The sequence below is a fragment of the Pavona decussata genome, unplaced genomic scaffold (genome assembly GCF_977016875.1).
Source record: "Pavona decussata unplaced genomic scaffold, jaPavDecu1.1 SCAFFOLD_39, whole genome shotgun sequence".
Lineage (NCBI taxonomy): Eukaryota > Metazoa > Cnidaria > Anthozoa > Scleractinia > Agariciidae > Pavona > Pavona decussata.
In genome coordinates this window covers 328,029-346,823 of record NW_028145461.1, presented here as the reverse complement: position 1 = coordinate 346,823, position 18,795 = coordinate 328,029, and the positions used below count along the sequence as shown (strand labels likewise).

Here is an 18,795-nt window from a genome sequence, read left to right as displayed (position 1 = left end):
TGTTTCGATATGGTTAACATGACCGCTGAAAAAGCGCTTAAAACGATCACAGCTATCGCATGGGTATAAGGTATACAGCGATGTAAGTGATCGCAGCAATAGGCCATTTCCGAGTTGCTTTGAACCTCATTATGAAAGCGAGGCTAAGTGCAAAGTTTTTATACGAAAATTAGTTTTCATTCATATGCAAACAAAATTAATTTTCGTATGAAAACCTTTGCACTTAGCCTCGCTTCCATGATGAGGTTCACAGTAACTCGGAAATGGCCTATTGCAAACTGCTAGAGTCTGACGTTAGATATTTGTGATCATTGAGCATGTTTTCCAGCAGTCACAGCGAACACTTTACTTCAAGGGCGAGAACCTTCAGGACGGGGGTTGTTTAGGACCTTTTAGAATCCCAGAACATAGGGATCGGTCGGGCAACCGGAATCATAGCAATGTTTTCAACTTGCCCTACGTTGCTCCTATCAAGTACAATGACAGAAAAAGATGGACCGTGTTTGCTCACCACCATTTCTTCAAGCATTTTGATTTTTTCCTTGAGCGATCCATTCTCCTCCTCTAAATCTTCAAGTAACTATAGAAAAATACAACGAAAAACATATTTAATATAGATTTTAAAAAAAACATAGAGGGTGCTATGGGGCAGCGATTCAGTGCACCGCAGATGATCCGCGACGATCAGCTAAATTGCAAGCTAAATATATTACGCAACGCGAACCTGCCCTGCCAAGACCTATGGACCACCCCACAGATCACGTACTGCTCCACACCCTCCTCACCCATACCACCCACAAAGACTCGACATAGAGTGACAAATTTTGACACTAAAGCTACTTACCGCTGATTCTCTCAAGATATTAATTTCCTCTTTGAGCAATTGGTTTTCCTCCTCCAAATCCTTTGCAGACTAAAAATGAAAATACAACACACAATTACAATATACACTGTTTTAAAACTTCAGTGAACCAATTTAATCACTTCATACCTCGACTTGCTTCTTAAGTACAGCTATCTCATTTTCGAGTTCTTCAGCATTCTGCAAAGAAAATGAATTTCACAGTTTCGTACATTCGTAAGCAGGAAATCAGCGCCAATAACATAGCTCACCTGTTTTATAGTTCAGTGTTTCCTTTGACAGGAAGCAAAGCTAGCCTTGACCTTGTTTTGATGATAAGAAAAACGTTTCTACTTTTTAGGTGTAAATCATTTTATTACATCTCTCAATTAGTATGCGCGGTGTGATTGCTCAATTTTGCGAACTATATTTCACTGTACGGCCGCTAAACTTGAAAATTTAACCTCAGAGATATAATAAATATCTTACTAACCTCGTTTTCTCGGACCGTGCTGTAAGTTACGGATCCTCGTTTTTTCCCGTTGATTTATGGCCCGCGCGCTTTGGGCTATAAATCAACAGGAAAAAACTCGGTCCGTAACTTACAGCATGCACGGACCTCACATTCGGTTAGTAAAAGGTATTTATTCTTATGCTTAATAGTTTCTGATCATCATCATCTACATTTGCAAAGAAGGAAGGTTTGTATCAAAACAAATTCAACTCCACCCTCTTTCATTCAAAGGCCAGGCCACTAAGAACAGTCGTGTCTGGAATTAATTGTCTATATCATAGTTGTTTCAACAGTCTAAAATGTAGACTCAAGAGGTGCTTACCATTTACATGGAAAACCTGGAAATTCCAGTTGGAAAAATCAAATGGTACGTATCATTCCATTTGGAGTACTTCTAAAATTATGGGCTTCTGGTCAAAGTGATGCATTTTTATTACTCCTTTTGGGATTTACAGCTGATGTTCATACATTTTGCATGTTATCAATGTTCTTTTAAGACAAGCTAAAACATTTCGTATTTATGCCAAAAATAGTGAGCACCCAAGGATTACGCTGCAATAGTTTGCAGCACAATCCATTATTTGGAACGCTTTAACGCCATACCATCAAAATGTTAACAGCACAGGAGAGTATGCAAGAAAAGTTCGAAAAACGCACACACTGAAAAACTTTCACTGTATATTGAATCCCCTCAAACATTTCGAGAGAGGGATGACATTTTCATTGTCTACTTAACTGTATAAGTTGTATAAGTATTATTAGTGTTACATTAGTATTAGAATCGTATTTTTAAGTTGTAAAACGACCCCACAAGTTTTTTTTTTTTTTAACTCATCGTTTACAAATAAAAGCAATGGTAATACAGGGGTTGAGAGCCAACAGTACTCGCAACGATGAGTTGGCTTTAAAATCGTATAATCATTTGGGCAACATCTTAAGAGCGCCTTTTTTTCATGACCGAGTGAGTGATGGCACAGGGCTCAAAAATTGACTACCCTCATATTTTGCTCAGACACACTCTATGATGAGTTAATAAACTTGGTGTATTTCTTATGTTCAGCTCTGCTTTTGTTTTCCAGAAAATTACCAATAACTGTAACGGGCGCCGACCGTCACAAAATGGCGGAAATTAGTGCGTCGAGTAACAACACAAGAACTTCGCTCGTGTAAAGGGCAAAAGGAAGCACGGTTTTTTCAAATTGGTATATTTGTGTAAGAGTCATTGGCAAATGATTCAAGTCTAAAACCAGGATTGTTTACTTAACTGGGAATGCACGGCACGAGTTTGAAAATCACCAATATTTCATTATTTAAAAATCTCATTTTGGAGCAGTTTTTCAATAAACATTTTTCCCATGCGGTATAACTCAGAAGCGCTTGAGGTTAAGGTTGTGATTAGTGGAAATAGTCTTGTTTTCAAGGACATAAAAATTAGTCTGGGGCTTTTAACTTCTGCACGAAAAAACCATGCTCTATGTCGAGAAAATCACAAACTCCACTTGTCAACAAACACAAATAATCGAATTAGTCTCTGTTATCGAAGCCAAAATTCCAAGCAAATCTTAGTGCTTAGCACCTATTTGATTAAAAGGTCGACATTACAAGTTTACCTTGCTAAAACAGTGGCTGTAGATTAGTTTCATTCCTACTTTCTCTTCAAAATTACCATCTTCCCTCTGACAGCGAGTTTACGAAATCAAAAACTATTTGAACGATACCTGGGTGGCTCTTGTACAAACATCGGCGCTATTCTTCGCAGTTTCAAATACACCATATCTGCTATCTTTCTCTAACGTACAACTGAGCTTGTTTCATCGCAACAAAATGACCATTGAGCGAGATTTTCGATTACTGAGCGACACTGTCGTTTTGACTTCTTCAATCCATGCATTTCATTTGTGTGTCACGCAATGACATATCACACTCCTTACAAGGAAGGCTTGGTTACCAATATTCCTTCAGGTGTTACACAAGTCTTGCGGATAAGGAAATAATTTTGGTTTGTTATAAAAGACACTCTGTGATCTAAAATTCTTAAAACAAATGGAAAAAACGCCAAAAAGAACGAGATAGGTTAAGGAAGAAAGAACCACCGACCGACAGACAAGCAGCCCGAACGATAGAAAGAAAAAAAGAAAGAAAGAAAACGAACTTGTAAGCAAACAAAGGAAGAAATGAAGGAAATAAACAAATGTAAAATTTAGAAGAAGGAAAGTAGTAATAAAATAATGGGAAGGGAAAAGCGGGAGCGCTCAACACTAAAGAAAACCAAATTTAATAAGGTGAACCAATCCTAATGATATAATGACCATCGCGTCATTCAAAATTTTTAAACAAACAGATGATCGCGCAGCCACGTTGTCCTTCCGGATAACACATGAAATGGATATCAAAATTTTGCTCTTTTCAGAGGTTAGCTGGGGGACAGTGCTCCCAAGATAAACGAAGACGAGCAAAAGGAAAAAAGTGCCCTTATCCTCCCGTTGCTTTCATGTGGAAAAAGCATCTCATGATCAGCACACACACAGTCTGTCGGCGTAAGTGATGTTGAGTCGGAGATCAACTTAATTTTTGCACGGGCTTCAATTTTCACTGCACCTTGTGACATTTCGGGCATGACCATCTGTCCAGTTCATCCCTCCTCTTTGGGCATTGGGTGGTGGAGAGGTTCTCAACGATACCTTATCGAGCTACGCCAAAGGGAAATCGCGCAAGGCTGACCGCGGTATTAACAAGGCGCTTTCGCAGACTATCTAAGACGTACCAGAGCCAACAGGTACAAATTTTCCCGTACGGCAACGTAGTTTTGCTAATTCATGTTAGGGGAAGGTCAATATGAAATTTAAGAGTTGTGTCTTATTTTCAAAGTGAGCGAAAAGCCGTAAGTCGGAAAAAAATTAACATATACTTGCAACAAGAAGCTCGTTTTTTTAATAACTAGCCTGTTTTTGGTGTGCGATAATTTAATTATAATGTTTATCACGAACTTAAATTTTTTCCGCAAATGAAACCAACATGCCGGCTTATTTTCCTGGAAACCCAACTATAAATGCAACGCTTATGCTTTTATTATTATTATTATTATTATTATTATTATTATTATTATTATTAATTATTATTATTATTATTATTATGGATACTTTTTATAGCCGTAGCTACTAATCTGTGAAGAACTCCGTTAAGTTCTCTCAAATAAACTGAACTCTGACAGTTACACAATTTTGTAGTCTCATTATATTCCCTCAGAACCCCTTCAGACTAATCGCTGGTACTGAGAGTGGTCATATCCAGGGCTCATTACAGTGGTTATTTTACATCTCCAAATTGGAGACGGGGCCGCCATAAAAATTTCAACGTGGCCATCCGAACCATTTGAGGGTCTAACCTTCTTCTCTAAATATTTCTGACCATGCGTATGGGTGCGGCCGTGGTTAGAACCCTGCGGTGCTTAATATTATTCTAGAAAATTTTTGTTTTTTTTAATTTTCAGGAGCACAGTTATCCTAATAATTATCGTTGCTTTGGGTAGGAATATGCCGTGACTGTAAATTGCAATTAATCCGGATTCATGGGCCATATGAAACTGTGTAGCTCAAGCTAAGCCTAGCTGATGTTACAAAGGGCATTGAAAATGTTGTCCTTCTAAAGGACATTTGTTTGTCTTTTGACATGTCACTGACACATCAGTTCATCGCAAACAGCCTTACATGAAAAAGATTCAGTCAGTTTGTCTAGGCTGCATCTGCCAGCAATAAGTTTCGTTTTCCGGGCTCTTACCTGCTTTTTGCTTTAAGTATGTTCTTCATTGGCCTTACAAGCTGAGTGCTAAAAGCATTGATGGCATTTATACCACTGTTAGGCTAACCTTCAGGCGACACTTACACCACCGTCCCGTGTTACACTACCCGCCTTGAATAGCTTTCGCTAAACGCGGGTAGTGTACATCTGAATAATGTAAAAGATGATTTTAATAAATGGTTGATTTATTTGAGCGTAGCTTACATAAGGCGCGAACTTTCTTATCGTAAAGAAGTAATTGTAATTGCCTTTAAATGCGGTTCTCTTTTGTTGTTTTATTTGACACCAGCCCCCCCACCCCCCCCCCCCCCAATGGTACCATTCTGTCCATTGCACGTGCACGATGTACAAGGCATCTGCTTGTAAAACATTTGTACTAAAAAATCCCATCCTAAAAGATAAAAAGCTGGTAACAGATTTAGTACCATGTCAGCTAGGGGATTTTAAGCTTGAAGTCGGACGCAGACAAACTGCCGCGGAAAAAAAATATAATCTGGTTGTTAATTTTGTTGGGTGTCCTGCGCGCTCGGTCTCATTGCGTGACAAACGTCTCATTCCTCTTGTGTGCGTCTTCGGGCTGCAAAATTTCTTCTTCTGCGATTATAGATAATCGCATCATCGTTCTTAATCGTACAATTGAGTTACCTTATTTGCTATAGCTGTGTGGAGACTCAAATATGGTTGAATCTGTCAGGAACTGTAATCTTTCATGCAGGAGTCGTACGTAAGGTTGTTGATTACTTGTGCTTTGGTAAACATGGTCGAAGGGAAGATAACAATTTTGAAGGGAGAGTGGCGACGAAAAGCAATCTACAGCCACAAGTTTTGCAAGGTAAACTTGTAATGTTGACTTTCAAATCAAATACGGTGCTAAGCACTAAGATTTGCTTGGAATATTGGCTTCGATAACAGACTCTAATTCGATTATTTGTGTTTGTTGACAAGTGGAGTTTGTGATTTTTCTCGACATAGAGCGTGTTTTTTCCGTGCAGAAATTAAGAGCCCCAGACTAATTTTTATATCCTTGAAAACAAGACTATTTCCACTAATCACAGCCTTAATTTCAAGCGCTTCTGAGTTATACCGCATGGGAAAAACGTTTATTGAAAAACTGCTCCAAAATAAGATTTTTAAACAATGAAATATTGGTGATTTTTAAACTCTTGCCGTGCATTCCCAGTTAGGTAAACAATCCTGGTTTTAGACTTGAATCATTTGCCAATGACTCTTACACAAATATACCAATTTGAAAAAACTGTGCTTCCTTTTGCGCTTTACACGAGCGAAGTTCTTGTGTTGTCACTCGACGCACTAATTTCCGCCATTTTATGACGGTCGGCGCCCGTTACAGTTTTGAGAATTTTCTTGAAAATACAGCCAGCTTTGAACGAAAAAAATATATCACGTTTGTTGGCTTATCATAGGGTATCTCTGAGCGAAATATGAAGATTTTGAATTTTTGAAGCATGTGCCACATTTTACTGATATCACGCGGTCTTCACAGACATTCTCTCTTAATAAGTTGAAAATACCGTGTAGCATGAAAATTTTGCGGGTTCCAATTTTTGCGGATTTTGCGGATTGAGCTCGATCCGCAAAATTTTGTTCCCGCAGAAAATAATACCCGCAAAATAAAACGCCGCAAAAATTAACTCCCGTCAGTCAAATTAAAAACTCTGCTTTTAATAGACTTATGCTACTGGAGCAATCACTACACTGGACTTAAACAAGAACATTAACATGATTTTCCTCTGGAAAAAGCAACGAGAGCTGTCAAGAGTAAAGCAATTCAGTACATTAGATTGGCACGAATGGGTCATCTGAAGGAACGTCCAGACTTGAATCATGCAGCAGACCAACCATGCTCTAGTGGCGCTTCTGCAGCGGCCTGCACAGAAGTGCAGAAGCGCAGAATTTCAACTATTTTCAATTATCGACTGAGTCTGTCAGTCATTGCGTTACAGTACGTAGGGCATAGTTTTCCATAATTTTAGCCGGCCGCTCCCAATTAAGTCTCGAAAAGTTATATATAGCTATATATGTTAGCTGAATCTTTCACTCGAAAGCCCCTCTCATGTATCAGCATATGCCTTGAAAGGTTTCAGCTACGGTAATTCAAACATTCATACTGCTTTCTTAAAAAATAAAGTACGGTAAATGTGGTAATTTCGGTGGTGGCAAACCGTATTAACGAAACAGTGTTTGGCTGAGAATGGTAGGGGTAGGCTCTTTGTTTTGTTGTTGTTCAGTCCCTTTGCGCAGTAAGGTATTTAAGTGATATGTGATATGTAACCGTGTTGACCGTGCAATAAAACTATTCAGGTTTCTTCCATTAAAATATTCTGCTACTTGAACCAGAGCATCGCAAAAATTAGTTCCCAGCAGAAATTTCAGTCATCTCGAACCGCAAAAATTAGTTCCGCAAACCACAAAAAATGGCCAATCCGCAAAATAAAACTCCCGCAAAATTTTCATGCTACACGGTAAGCTGGTATCCAAGAAGCGAAAACAACTAGAGCGCGCAACTGATCATATTCAGGGTTGCCTATTTCATAATAATCGTTGAGACTTACTGTTGTGTTTTCCAACATTTGCACTTGTCTTCTGAGAAGTTCGTTTTCTTCTTCCAGATCCTTCAAAGTCTGAAAAATGTAAGAAACATTGTGCTCTGAAGGCGTTCCTTCCTACTCTAGTCTCACGAGACTAACACTTCTTCCATATCTCAAACAGACTTTTGTCTTTCATTTAAAATTACATGAAGTAATTAATTTCCCACCACGTTGCTCTTTTTAAAAGTCTTTTGTAAAACTCACCAAAGTAATCAATCAAAACCAATCAGAATTCGCAAAGATTTAATGCAGACGTATGGGCAAGTCACGACAGGTTTTACAGTGTACTTCCAATTGTAACTGGTTGAGAGAGTCGGTGCAAGTAATTTTCTCCTTCATCGAGGAACGTACTAGAGATGAACAAGACAACGGTAAATCACTTGAAAGACTCAACTGAAATTTGCTCTAACGGGAGTTAATGACAGGAATTGACAAAATTACAACATCTAACCTTGACATCCGTTGTCCCTCCGCTGCCACTCTCATCCAGATTTTCTTTTATTTTCTGCAGATTCAGCAGTTCGGAGTCCTTTCTCTCCTTCAAAAACCGGTCAAACCGGTTTACAGCACTGCTTCCCTGTGGCATTTCCGTTAATACATCTCTCTCCTCTGCGTAGTTGATCGAGTCGTCTGTTCGGTTGAACACAGAGTCACTGCCATCTCTAGAGGTAAACAAGGGATCGGGGGAGTCGGCTGAAAAGAAATGCAGTGATAGTAAACAACATCTGTTTTGCAAGATTTATTGCTGCAGTAAGACCCATCACATGTATCATCCAACCCCCCCCCCTCCCCCCCCCCTTTCCAGCACCACCAACCCACCTCTCAGAGATTTTAGAACTACTTGAACTTCGCACACAAAAACGTAAAATTTAATGGTAAATTGGTGCTGCAAAATATACGTTTTACACTGTAAATTCCTTTTAAGATACACCACTGTATATTAACTTTGTAGTTGCATAACGACTGGTAAATAAATGATCATTTTCGAAGAAGCGACTCCATTGTCATTTTTTTTTTGTAACAAGAACATGGGCTCGCCTGGCACCGAAATTTTGTGCGCCAAGTTTGACCCGCTACTGCAAATTGTATACCCAAGTATAAATGAATGTTGTGCCGCTAGCACTAAAGACACAAATGATAGATCAGAGAATTAACTCTGCAGTGCATGTTGTAGTGTTAAAGTGAACCCGTGAATTTCCTATTGAGCGTTAGCCCTAGTAAGGAAATAGGAGATCGCACAAAATTTCCGACCTCGGCGGAAATCGAACCCACGACAAGTATATAAATAACTGCGGTAATGTCGCAATAAGGTCGCAATGCCTCACTCTAAAATAAACCCTGAGGTAAGTTTTTCTGTTGATGCCTGACTCGCTACATACCTTCAGGGAACTCAGACTGGTGATCTTCTATTTCGTCAGCTGGAGGGAAGCCACCAGCAAGTGTGGATCCCGTGGGGGGTGGTGGAGGACGTGACAAATCCATCGTGAAACTGCCACTTTGTTTATCAACAGCTTCATCTTCCGCAGGATTAGAATCACTACGATCCCTTAACATCACTTGCACTGGATCGTAGCCTGAAACAAAATAAAAATAGACACTGGACGCTTGTATTTCATTTGATTTTAAGGAGACATGAAGCTACAAACTTGGCAAGTCTCCAAGAGAACATTGAATTGTAACTGATTATTCAATGAATTTGCTCTTACATGGGGCAACCTGTAAGCAATTAGTGTTGAAACGGTTATTGAAACTTCGCTCATAACGAACCGAAGAATATGCGTTTGACTGCATGTAACTGGCAAATTGGCTGCAGACAAGTTGCCGCAGTGGCTACAAAGAGAAAGACTAACTTCAACATTGCAATCAGCATAACTATTTCTCTTTGAATCAATTGTTCGCTGCACGCTATAACAACGGGTTCTGCATGGTTTTTCCTACTAAGAGGTCTCCTTTGTTGGGCTAAATGGTAAGATCAAGAGAAACCCCTGAAGGGCAAAGATGTTTCTCTTGATTTAACTGCCACCCATGACCGTGGAAAAAAACAAACCAGGTCGGAAAACCGGTTTCCTGAATACAAGTATTGCTCATGACTCTTCTCATGTGCTCTATGCTAGAAATATCTGAACCCACATGACATGACATTGGATTGGTTTCACTAAACAACTCCGGATGGCAGTATCCAAGCTAAATAAATGACAATTTTCAGAAGAGACTAAATGGCAAAAGAAAGCAAATTCTCCTTTTTTTATGTACATGATACATTGGTGCGTTTGCCGACCGTATACGAGCAGTTATTGATTCACCAGCTGATGCTCTTGCAAGTAAGCAACTGAAAGTAAACTTTTTACAATTTAAAGCACTAACTTCAGTCATTGACATACCTGTGCCATCTCGTGTCATATTCATGGCTGACACATACAATGGCATGTTATCCTCATTTGCGTTTTTCTGATATTCTGCCAACATGGCCAAGACGTCAACAAGATCGCACTGAATACCAACGTCCTTGGAGCAAGCATTATCTTCCTCTGAAGTCCAGGAATCACGATCTGTTTCATCAATGGGCGTGTCATGCAGGCGTCCCTCTTCAGAGAGATCCATGGAATCGTTGGGGTCATTAGAAACAGTTTTCTTTTCAATTCTATTTTCCAATATGAATTCTACTTCTGGATGTTCGTCTGTTGGGAAGGCTTCAACAAAATCGCTTTGCCCCACCACAAGATGAACAGGGTTAAAGCCTGTTAGAAGTAAGTAAGTATGCATATGAGAATCAGTTTTAAATAGTTCGGGGATTCACAAAAAATGCATTACGGGTGGAACAAAGCAGACTGCAAACCTACTCCCAATTAAATCATCCAGGTTTAAACTGATTAACAAAAATAAAATTCTTTTATTTTTTTAACATAGAGTAAAATTTTAATAAAAATTAAAACTACTCCGTAAAATTAAAAAATAACGCTGCCCACCCTGAATATGTAGATCCAGAGAGGACATACGACTTCTAAAGTGTTCAGTTTAAGCGTACAAGAGATCAGGGAACATGTCTTAAACAAGCAAGGCATAACAATATTCATTGCTTATGGTAGAAAGCAAGACAATTCCCGATTCATAGGCAAGTTTGCCTATACCTTTCAAAATTGAAAGAAAGACCTTACATGATGATGAACTTTACCGATTGAACATTTTTCATGCTTTTAACAGCTGGGTGAAGCGAACTTAATACCATCAACACTGTTTTACATTTAAAAGTCAATAGTTAAAAGTCAATGGTTATCATTTCACCATTCTTATCAGTAATCAGGTTACATTTAATGCACCTTGGTTAAATTTAATCATACGTGTTAGTTACAGTTAGCTTGTTATAGTTATGTTGTTTTCAGTTAGTGCTGTATAAATTATAACTTCGTTCACAAGCAAGGAGGTCTCGTTTATGGGTTTACAAAAACCAATTATGTTTTAATTGTTGTTTAGCTTTCTTTATTGTTAACGTTATTGTTACAACACGTGCTATTGTTGTTAAGTGATGTTATTATTACTTATAGTCATCATTGTTATTGTTTTCATTACACCCTCTGGAATCATTTTCATTAAAACTGTTGAATATACTAATTCACACCAATACTTCCCTAATTTGCTTAAATTTTCCCTTCTTTGAAAATTGAAGTTTATTGTACATCATTATTGTGCCTGGTTTACACTTAACTGATGGTTTTTAAAATACTACTATTTAATTTTAAGGCGACCTTTAATGTGTACCTAACACTTTGAATTCTTAGTAGTGGTAGAGGTACTCTGTTTTACAGCAAAAGTTAAACAGTCGTTGTTTAATTCCCATGCATACTTAACTTTAAACATCCTTTTATTGATTTACAATCAGGTATTTATTAAACATGCACACTGTAATTATTTCTTTACACCTATGCCTTCCCTCTAGGGCGGGGAGATGCTTCTTCAAGAAGAGTGAAGCCAATAAGGCACATGCACATGCGTGATGCACAAAACTGAGCACAAACCTCCGCCTGGCTTTCTCATGTTTAAGGCCGTCACAAACCATGCTGGGATATCTTCACCATGTTCTTCCGCTTCCCTGCTTAGCTCTTGCATCAGTGAGGTAAGATCCTCCAGCTCACACTGAATGCCAGTTTCACTTCTCTCGGGGGACTTCAAGACTTCGTCTCTATGATTTGGTCCAATGACTTCAAGGTATTCCAAGTCGGGTAGTGTCAACTCTGTCATAGAAGAATTGTCTTGTTTCTGAATTTCCTCTAAATGTTTGTCAACTGCCTCAAGATGTTCCAAGTCAGACATTGTTATCTCTGTCATGACCCCAGTATCTTGCCTCTGGAGGTCCTCCTCTTCATCCGAAATGAACTCAGGTTCGTCCAAAACTGGAAGATATTCCAACTGTGACTGCAACCCCTCAAGTGTTTCAATCTGAAAATCTTCAGTCACGGGAGGAGTAGCTTTCACATCTCTTGCACTGTCAACCTGATCCTCCAGATCTCTAATGTCAGCAATTGTCAACTCTGTTATGACCCCGGTTTCCTGTCCTTTGGTGACCTCTCCATCCTCTTCATCCGAAATGAATTCAGGTTCATCGAAAATTGGTAGATAATTCAACTCTGATTGTAAGTCCACAAGTGTTTCAGGCTTAAAATCTTCATTTACAAACTCCTGGAATGGACGCACTGCTTTCACCTCAGTTGCACTATCCATCTGATCCTCAAGATCTCTAATGTCTGCAACTGTCAGCTCCGTTTCTGTGCCCTTCTCATCTTTCTCAACTTCAAGAGGAGCCTCTCTGTTACCATCACCATACACATCTCCCAGTACAAGAAGGTTATCAATATCGGAGCTTAAGAGGTCTGTTATCACCTCCTTGTCGTCTTTGGGTGCCAACATCGCTGCTATATCACCGCCATCACCACTGATCTGTTTCAAAAGATTCTCAGCTTCCTCAAAGTACTCTAGATCAGCGGTTGTAAGATCAGTCATAACCTCTGCATTATCCCTACTAACAACTTCCTTTGGCTTCTCAATGTTTTCCTTGTAGAGAATTTCAACCTCTTCCAAGTACTGCAGCTCAGATTCAGTCATCTCAGTCATTACGTCTTTATCTTCCTTATTCGGTTGAATGGCAACCCAAGATGAATCTGTTTCGTGTGAATGTTCACGTTTCAATCGGTCCAATTCTTCCTCTATGTGCTCCATGTAAGATAATGTAAGCTCTGTCATTGTCCCTGCATCACTGTTAACATCTATACCCCTTGATTCTTGTTGAAGCTCACTCTCTTTGTACAAGCTTTCAACCTCCAGCAAATATTCCAAATCATCATGTGCTAGTTCAGTCATTATTTCTTTATCATCAAACGTACCCTTCCGACTCTCTTCTTCCAAATGCTTTAAATCTTCAGAGGTCAACTCTGTCATTACATCTTTCTCCTCTTTACCGACAGAGTGCAAACTCTTAAACTCGCCCAACTCCATTACAGTTTCCTTGTAGAGAACTTCAATGTCTTCAAAATACTGAAGGATGTCGCCGGTCATTTCAGTCATAGTGTTCTTATTATGTTGATGATCACTTACAGATGACGATCTCGAGCTTCTTCTCCAGAATTTTGGTGCTTTGCTTTTTTCTTTATCAGAAGCCGATTCCAAACTTTTCAGGTCACGGTTAGTCATGTCTGTCATTGTACCAACACTCTGCTTTTCAGTGTCATGTACCTTAGCTTTTTCGCCATCTGCCTTGTCAAGTAAACATTCCTTGTGAGCGGTTTCGACATCTTCCAAGTACTGGAGATCGGAAATAGTTAAATCCGTCATAATTTCTACACTCTCTTTCTCCACTTCAAATTTTCCCATTTCTGACTCTTCTTGTTTATCAGCAAGGCATTCTTCATGAGCTTCTTCAACATCCTCCAAGTACTGGAGATCGGAAATGGTCATATCCGTCATTATTGCTACACTTTCCTTCTCTGTTGTAATCTCTTTTGCTTCTAGCTCCTCGTGTTTATCGACAAGACACTCTTCGTGTACTGCTTCAATTTCTTCCCAGTACTGCAAGTCTAAAACAGTCAAATCTGTCATTATTTCTGCATTCTGCTTCTCCACATTTCTGCTTTCTAACTCTTCTTGTTTATCTTCCAAGTACTGTAGGTCTGACACAGTCAAATCTGTCATAATTTCAACACTTTCCGTCTCCACTACAACCTGGCTCGCTTTTGATTCGTCATGTTTCTCAGCAAGACATTCTTCATGAGCGGTTTCCACATCCTCCAGGTACTGAAGATCTAAGACAGTCAAATCAGTCATAATTTCTACACCGTTCATCTTCCCTTCAACATCTTTTGCTTCTAGTTCCTCTTGTTTATCAAGAAGACACTCTTCGTGTACTGCTTCAATTTCTTCCAAGTACTGGAGATCCACACCAGACAAATCCGTCATGATTCCTACACTTTCCTTTTCCACTACAATTTGTCTCGCCTCAAACTCTTCTTGTTTATCAACAAGACACTCTTCATGAGCCGCTTCAACATCTTCCAAGTACTGAAGATCAGACACACTCATATCCGTCATAATTTCCACACTTTCCTTTTCCACAGCAATTTGTCTTGATACAAATTCTTCTTGTTTATCAATAAGACACTCTTCATGAGCCAATTCCACATCTTCCAAGTATTGAAGATCAGAAACGGTCAAATCTGTCATTATCTCAACATTTAGCATTTCTACATCAGTCTTTCCTTCTTCTTCCCTGTCGCGTAAACACTCTTCGTGTGCGGCATCCACCTCCTCAAAATACTGCAAATCCATCATGGTGAAAGTAGTCATGATTTCTGCATCTTGCTTTTCCCAACTGTCCAGTCCAGCTTTGGCTTCGTTTTCATCCCTGTCGAGTAAACATTCCTCGTGTGCTGCTTCCACGTCTTCCCAGTATTTCAGGTCCTCAGAAGTCAACTCTGTAGCTACACCCTTGTCGTCTTTGTCAAGGGTATTCAGTTCCTGAGCAGAAAAGCTCAGGTGGCGTTCCTGAGCATCTTCCAATAGTGCAAGGTCAGTGATGGTTAATTCTGTGATCGTGGCCATGTCAAGCTTCTCCACAGCCAGAAGGAACTCAGCCTGACTGGACATCTCTTGCATGTAGTCCACGTATTGAATTGTAAGATCCGTTTCTGTGCACTTCTCGTCTTTTTCACAAGCACTGCCGCCTTTCTGTCTATAAAGCTCTTCGGTTTCCTCCAGGTAATGCATTTCATCCAAGGTGATATCCGTCATACTCTCTTGCTCCCATTTTTCTACTATAGGTGAAGATGCTATCTGACGTGCTGCATTCTCGATGTAAAAATCCTCCAGCTCTGTGATTTCGAGTGACGTAAGTTCAGTCATGCACTCTCTGGACTCCTTCTCAGTGTGACTTAGCAGGGAGTTTGAGTCTGAATCTGCATCCCGCAAATGCTCCCTATACATGCTTTCCAAGTCCGCAAGGTCCTGCATGGCTATGTCAGTAATGCTCTCTTTGTCATCTTTCTCGACTTCAAACTGTGCGAGCTTTTGCTTCATCTCCTCCAAATTCTGCCTGTAATCTTGATAGGTGTTTTTAAGATCCACAACTTCATCCCAAACTCCCTCCGTCATGTCACATTCATCTTTTGTCTCCCGTTCGCCTGGAAACGTCTCCATCACAATCTGTGGCAAGCCTTCATTTTCCATCACGTCTCCTGTTGCAACTGTCATGGTCTCAGCATCCTTCATCTCGACCCCGAATCTGGCGTCAGCAAGATCCTGCAGGGACAGTTCAGTGCTACTGTCCTTCTCAGTTTTTTCAATTTCAAACTGAGCAAGTTTCTTTTCTAGTTCGTCTATAATACATTCATAACCACAGCACTTGTCTTGCAAGTTGATAATATCATTCCATGTCAAATCTGTAAAAGACATGTCAGTACAAGTACCCCTTTCATCTCTTTCGATGTCAAAGACAGCAACTCTCTCTTCAAGTTCTTTTATATCACGTTCATAGCCAAGGCACCTGTCTTCTAAGTTGACAATGTCATCCCATTTCAGCTCTGTCATCGCATATTTATCTTTTTTATTTGTAACATCTTCAGGGAATGTGTCCAGCACAATTTCAGGTAAGGCTTCAACAGGTTCTTCTTTTTGTACATTTACCTTTGACTCCATGGCTATATATTCTAAGTATTTATTTTCCATTTCACTAAGTTCTGACAAAGCAAGGTCAGTCATAATGCCTACTTCAATCGTCTCACCTTCCCTTTCCTTCAATTTGTTGTTCAACTCTTCACTTAAAGTCAAATAAATCTCGTCGTTTGTTCTTTCAATAAGTTCTTCCCAAATTATATCCCTCATTGTCTCTGTATCATCCCTTGATTTCACAGACATCTTTTCTTCAAGATATCTTTGATGGCTACTTTCTAATACCTCAAGCTCTTCAAGATCAGGGACTGTCATTGTTTCATTATTTACTGTTTCTGTCTCACCTTTACCTGTACCTTTACCATCTACGATATCCATCTGCGACATATCTTCTAGATAGTTTCTATAACTTTCCTCCAAGTCTGCTAACTCTTGCCAAGCAAGATCAGTCATGCATTCTTTATCTTCCCTTTCAAGATCATTTGACCCGAAGCCTTCAGGCGACCCACTCAGGTACTTCCTGTAAATACTTTCCATGTTGACCAAATCCTCCCAAACCAAGTCAGTCATACAGCAAGTGTCTGCTGTGGGGATGTCCAGATCCGCTCGCCTCGAGTGTTCTAGTGGGTCAAACTGCTTCAGCCTGTAGAAGCTTTCTAACTCATCAAGCTCAACCAACTGCAAATCTGTGAGAGTTTCTTGGTCACATGTGTACACTGAAAGGCTTCTTGACTCAACAAGCTCAGACTTCAAGGATTCACTGTTGTACTGAATAAGAAAGAAAATACACAATAAAAATGGCAATGTTAAATTGTCATTTTGCCAAATTTCGCTGGTCACTGTTTCTTCTATATAAGCAATTGTATAGTAGTAGAACATAAAGTACGATTGTGCATCACGAGAAAAAACAGGAAACAAACAGCAACAAAGAAACTTAACAAAAAAACCTTTAATTTGCATGTTGCACCTTAGAATTTTGACCACTGGACGTCTACTGACTGAGGAACGGAAAAAGTACATCACAAAGATTATACTAAGGTTGGCAAAGCACTTATTGCATGATACTTTGAACGTTAAGGCTTCTATCGATTGTATGTACATTTCTCTCAGTATTTTTGGGAAGAATAAGTAATAGTTCAAGAACTTGCCTTTGATAGTTCGTTAAACGTGCAAGCTTTTTATGATATTTTTGGGCGAAATGAGACGCTGATCACTATTATGGCTTTGCGTTCATGCTAAGAAAAAAAGCTATGATTCACTCACGCCTACATCCAGGTCTCGAACTTTGTCCCTCAAGGCAGATTCCGTGATTTCCATGTGGTGGATTTTCTGTTTGGCACGAGGAGAAACAAACGAACAAACAGAACTTTCATTCCTTAATTGACCATAATACAAATTACTTCAATCTTAAACCACGTGTACACTGTTGCATGTGTATTTGGCAACACAGCAAATAATAGTATCCTTTCAACATTTAGAAGACAAAATGTTAGCGACATGTACTTCGGGAAAATTGCATTTTGTTCTACCTCAGACATGGATTCCAACATATCTCTGGCCTGTTTAAGAGCACTTTGTTGCAATGGAGACAACACATTTTCCTAAGAAAAGAATAAAGAAAACTATCCGTTTACTGGGTCAATGATATAATCATGATACAACATTACTACATTTAACAAGTTAATTGCTTTCTATCAATTTGCTGACATGCCACACCTCAAATCCTTGTACCAATGGAACTTACAATAGTAAAATATAAAACCAGCAAGTCATTTATGGATCTATTCCGTTTTTATTACACCATTGATAGCATTTTGGACTATCCACAAACATTTTTACCACGTTATGGCTATTTTTAATGATAAGCAATTCAAAGTAATCCGAACTAGTCAAACTTGAAGGAAAAACCTTTATCTAGCGTCATGGCTCGCAAAACAACTAGTAAACATAAAACTCAGTCAATATTAGTTTGGATTTTGTTTTCAATTGATTCGAGAACCATCTCAAGTAGTGACTGAAATAATCACAGAGCTCTGCAAACCATATCAACACACCTTTGACACATTGCACGGCAACAATAAACAATACGTTCAACTTTTAGTCAGTAAATGTATGTTTTACCTTTTGTAGATGAGAACAATTGGCCAAGGAGTACAGTGCACAAAAGAGTAATAGTAAATTGTATAGCTGACAATAAACATTGCAACTGAAATATACTTTGCAGCTTTTAAAAACTATACTAACCAAGACTCTTCAATGATTTTTAGGATCATTTTACCATCCTTTCAAAAATTTGATCTTCGTACCAAACTGGTTATGTTCATTATAACTATGGTTACAGCACCTTTTCTGTCTCCAGTTCTTCAAGACAGGATTTTATTTCTTCCAAAGAAAGATTAGCAGTGTCATTCTCCTAAATTAAAAAATGTAAAGTTTAGTTGCAACTTAAGACAATACAGTGTATGTGAATGTAAGGGCTGGTGCAGTAAAGGATGCGTATGCATGAGTGTACATGAGTACAAAGTGATTAGTGAACTCTTTATGTGATGCAAGATGTGAGACAGTAGAATAAGATTACTATGTAGTTTACTGATCATCTGAAAGGTCAGGTTGTTTTCCTGTCGGGCTTCTTCTGTTGGTCCGTACCAGTCCATCCTGAATCGTCTCAAAGAACTTGACCTGGATGCTGCTGGTGGTGCTCAAGAAATACATGTAATCTAGTGGAGTTACATGTAACGGCAATGAGCACAACTGTTACCCAGTCAACAGCGGTATTAATTATATATGCCCGCATGTGCCAGGATTCCACATGCTCTTGGAGTCAAGTGTGTTTTCGCATTTCTTTCAGATTTTGGGTGCACTGCGAGCCTCATCCCTTCCCT

At 39.2% G+C, this 18,795-nt stretch overlaps 1 protein-coding gene across 8 annotated transcripts in view; it reads right to left on the bottom strand.

Moving 5' to 3' along the window:
- Positions 1-18,795, bottom strand: part of LOC146483320 (uncharacterized) — a 76,499-nt gene that overhangs the window by 40,719 nt on the left and 16,985 nt on the right. For all 8 annotated transcript variants that reach the window (XM_085106056.1, XM_085106060.1, XM_085106062.1 and 5 more), the window contains exons 15-25: positions 18,258-18,326; positions 17,443-17,514; positions 17,177-17,242; positions 11,776-16,681; positions 10,144-10,500; positions 9,142-9,336; positions 8,214-8,455; positions 7,727-7,795; positions 992-1,042; positions 845-913; positions 512-580 (exon numbers count right to left, since the gene is read on the bottom strand). In XM_085106056.1, the coding sequence (XP_084962182.1) occupies positions 512-580; positions 845-913; positions 992-1,042; positions 7,727-7,795; positions 8,214-8,455; positions 9,142-9,336; positions 10,144-10,500; positions 11,776-16,681; positions 17,177-17,242; positions 17,443-17,514; positions 18,258-18,326 (6,165 nt within the window). The remainder of the gene's footprint in view (positions 1-511; positions 581-844; positions 914-991; positions 1,043-7,726; positions 7,796-8,213; positions 8,456-9,141; positions 9,337-10,143; positions 10,501-11,775; positions 16,682-17,176; positions 17,243-17,442; positions 17,515-18,257; positions 18,327-18,795) is intronic.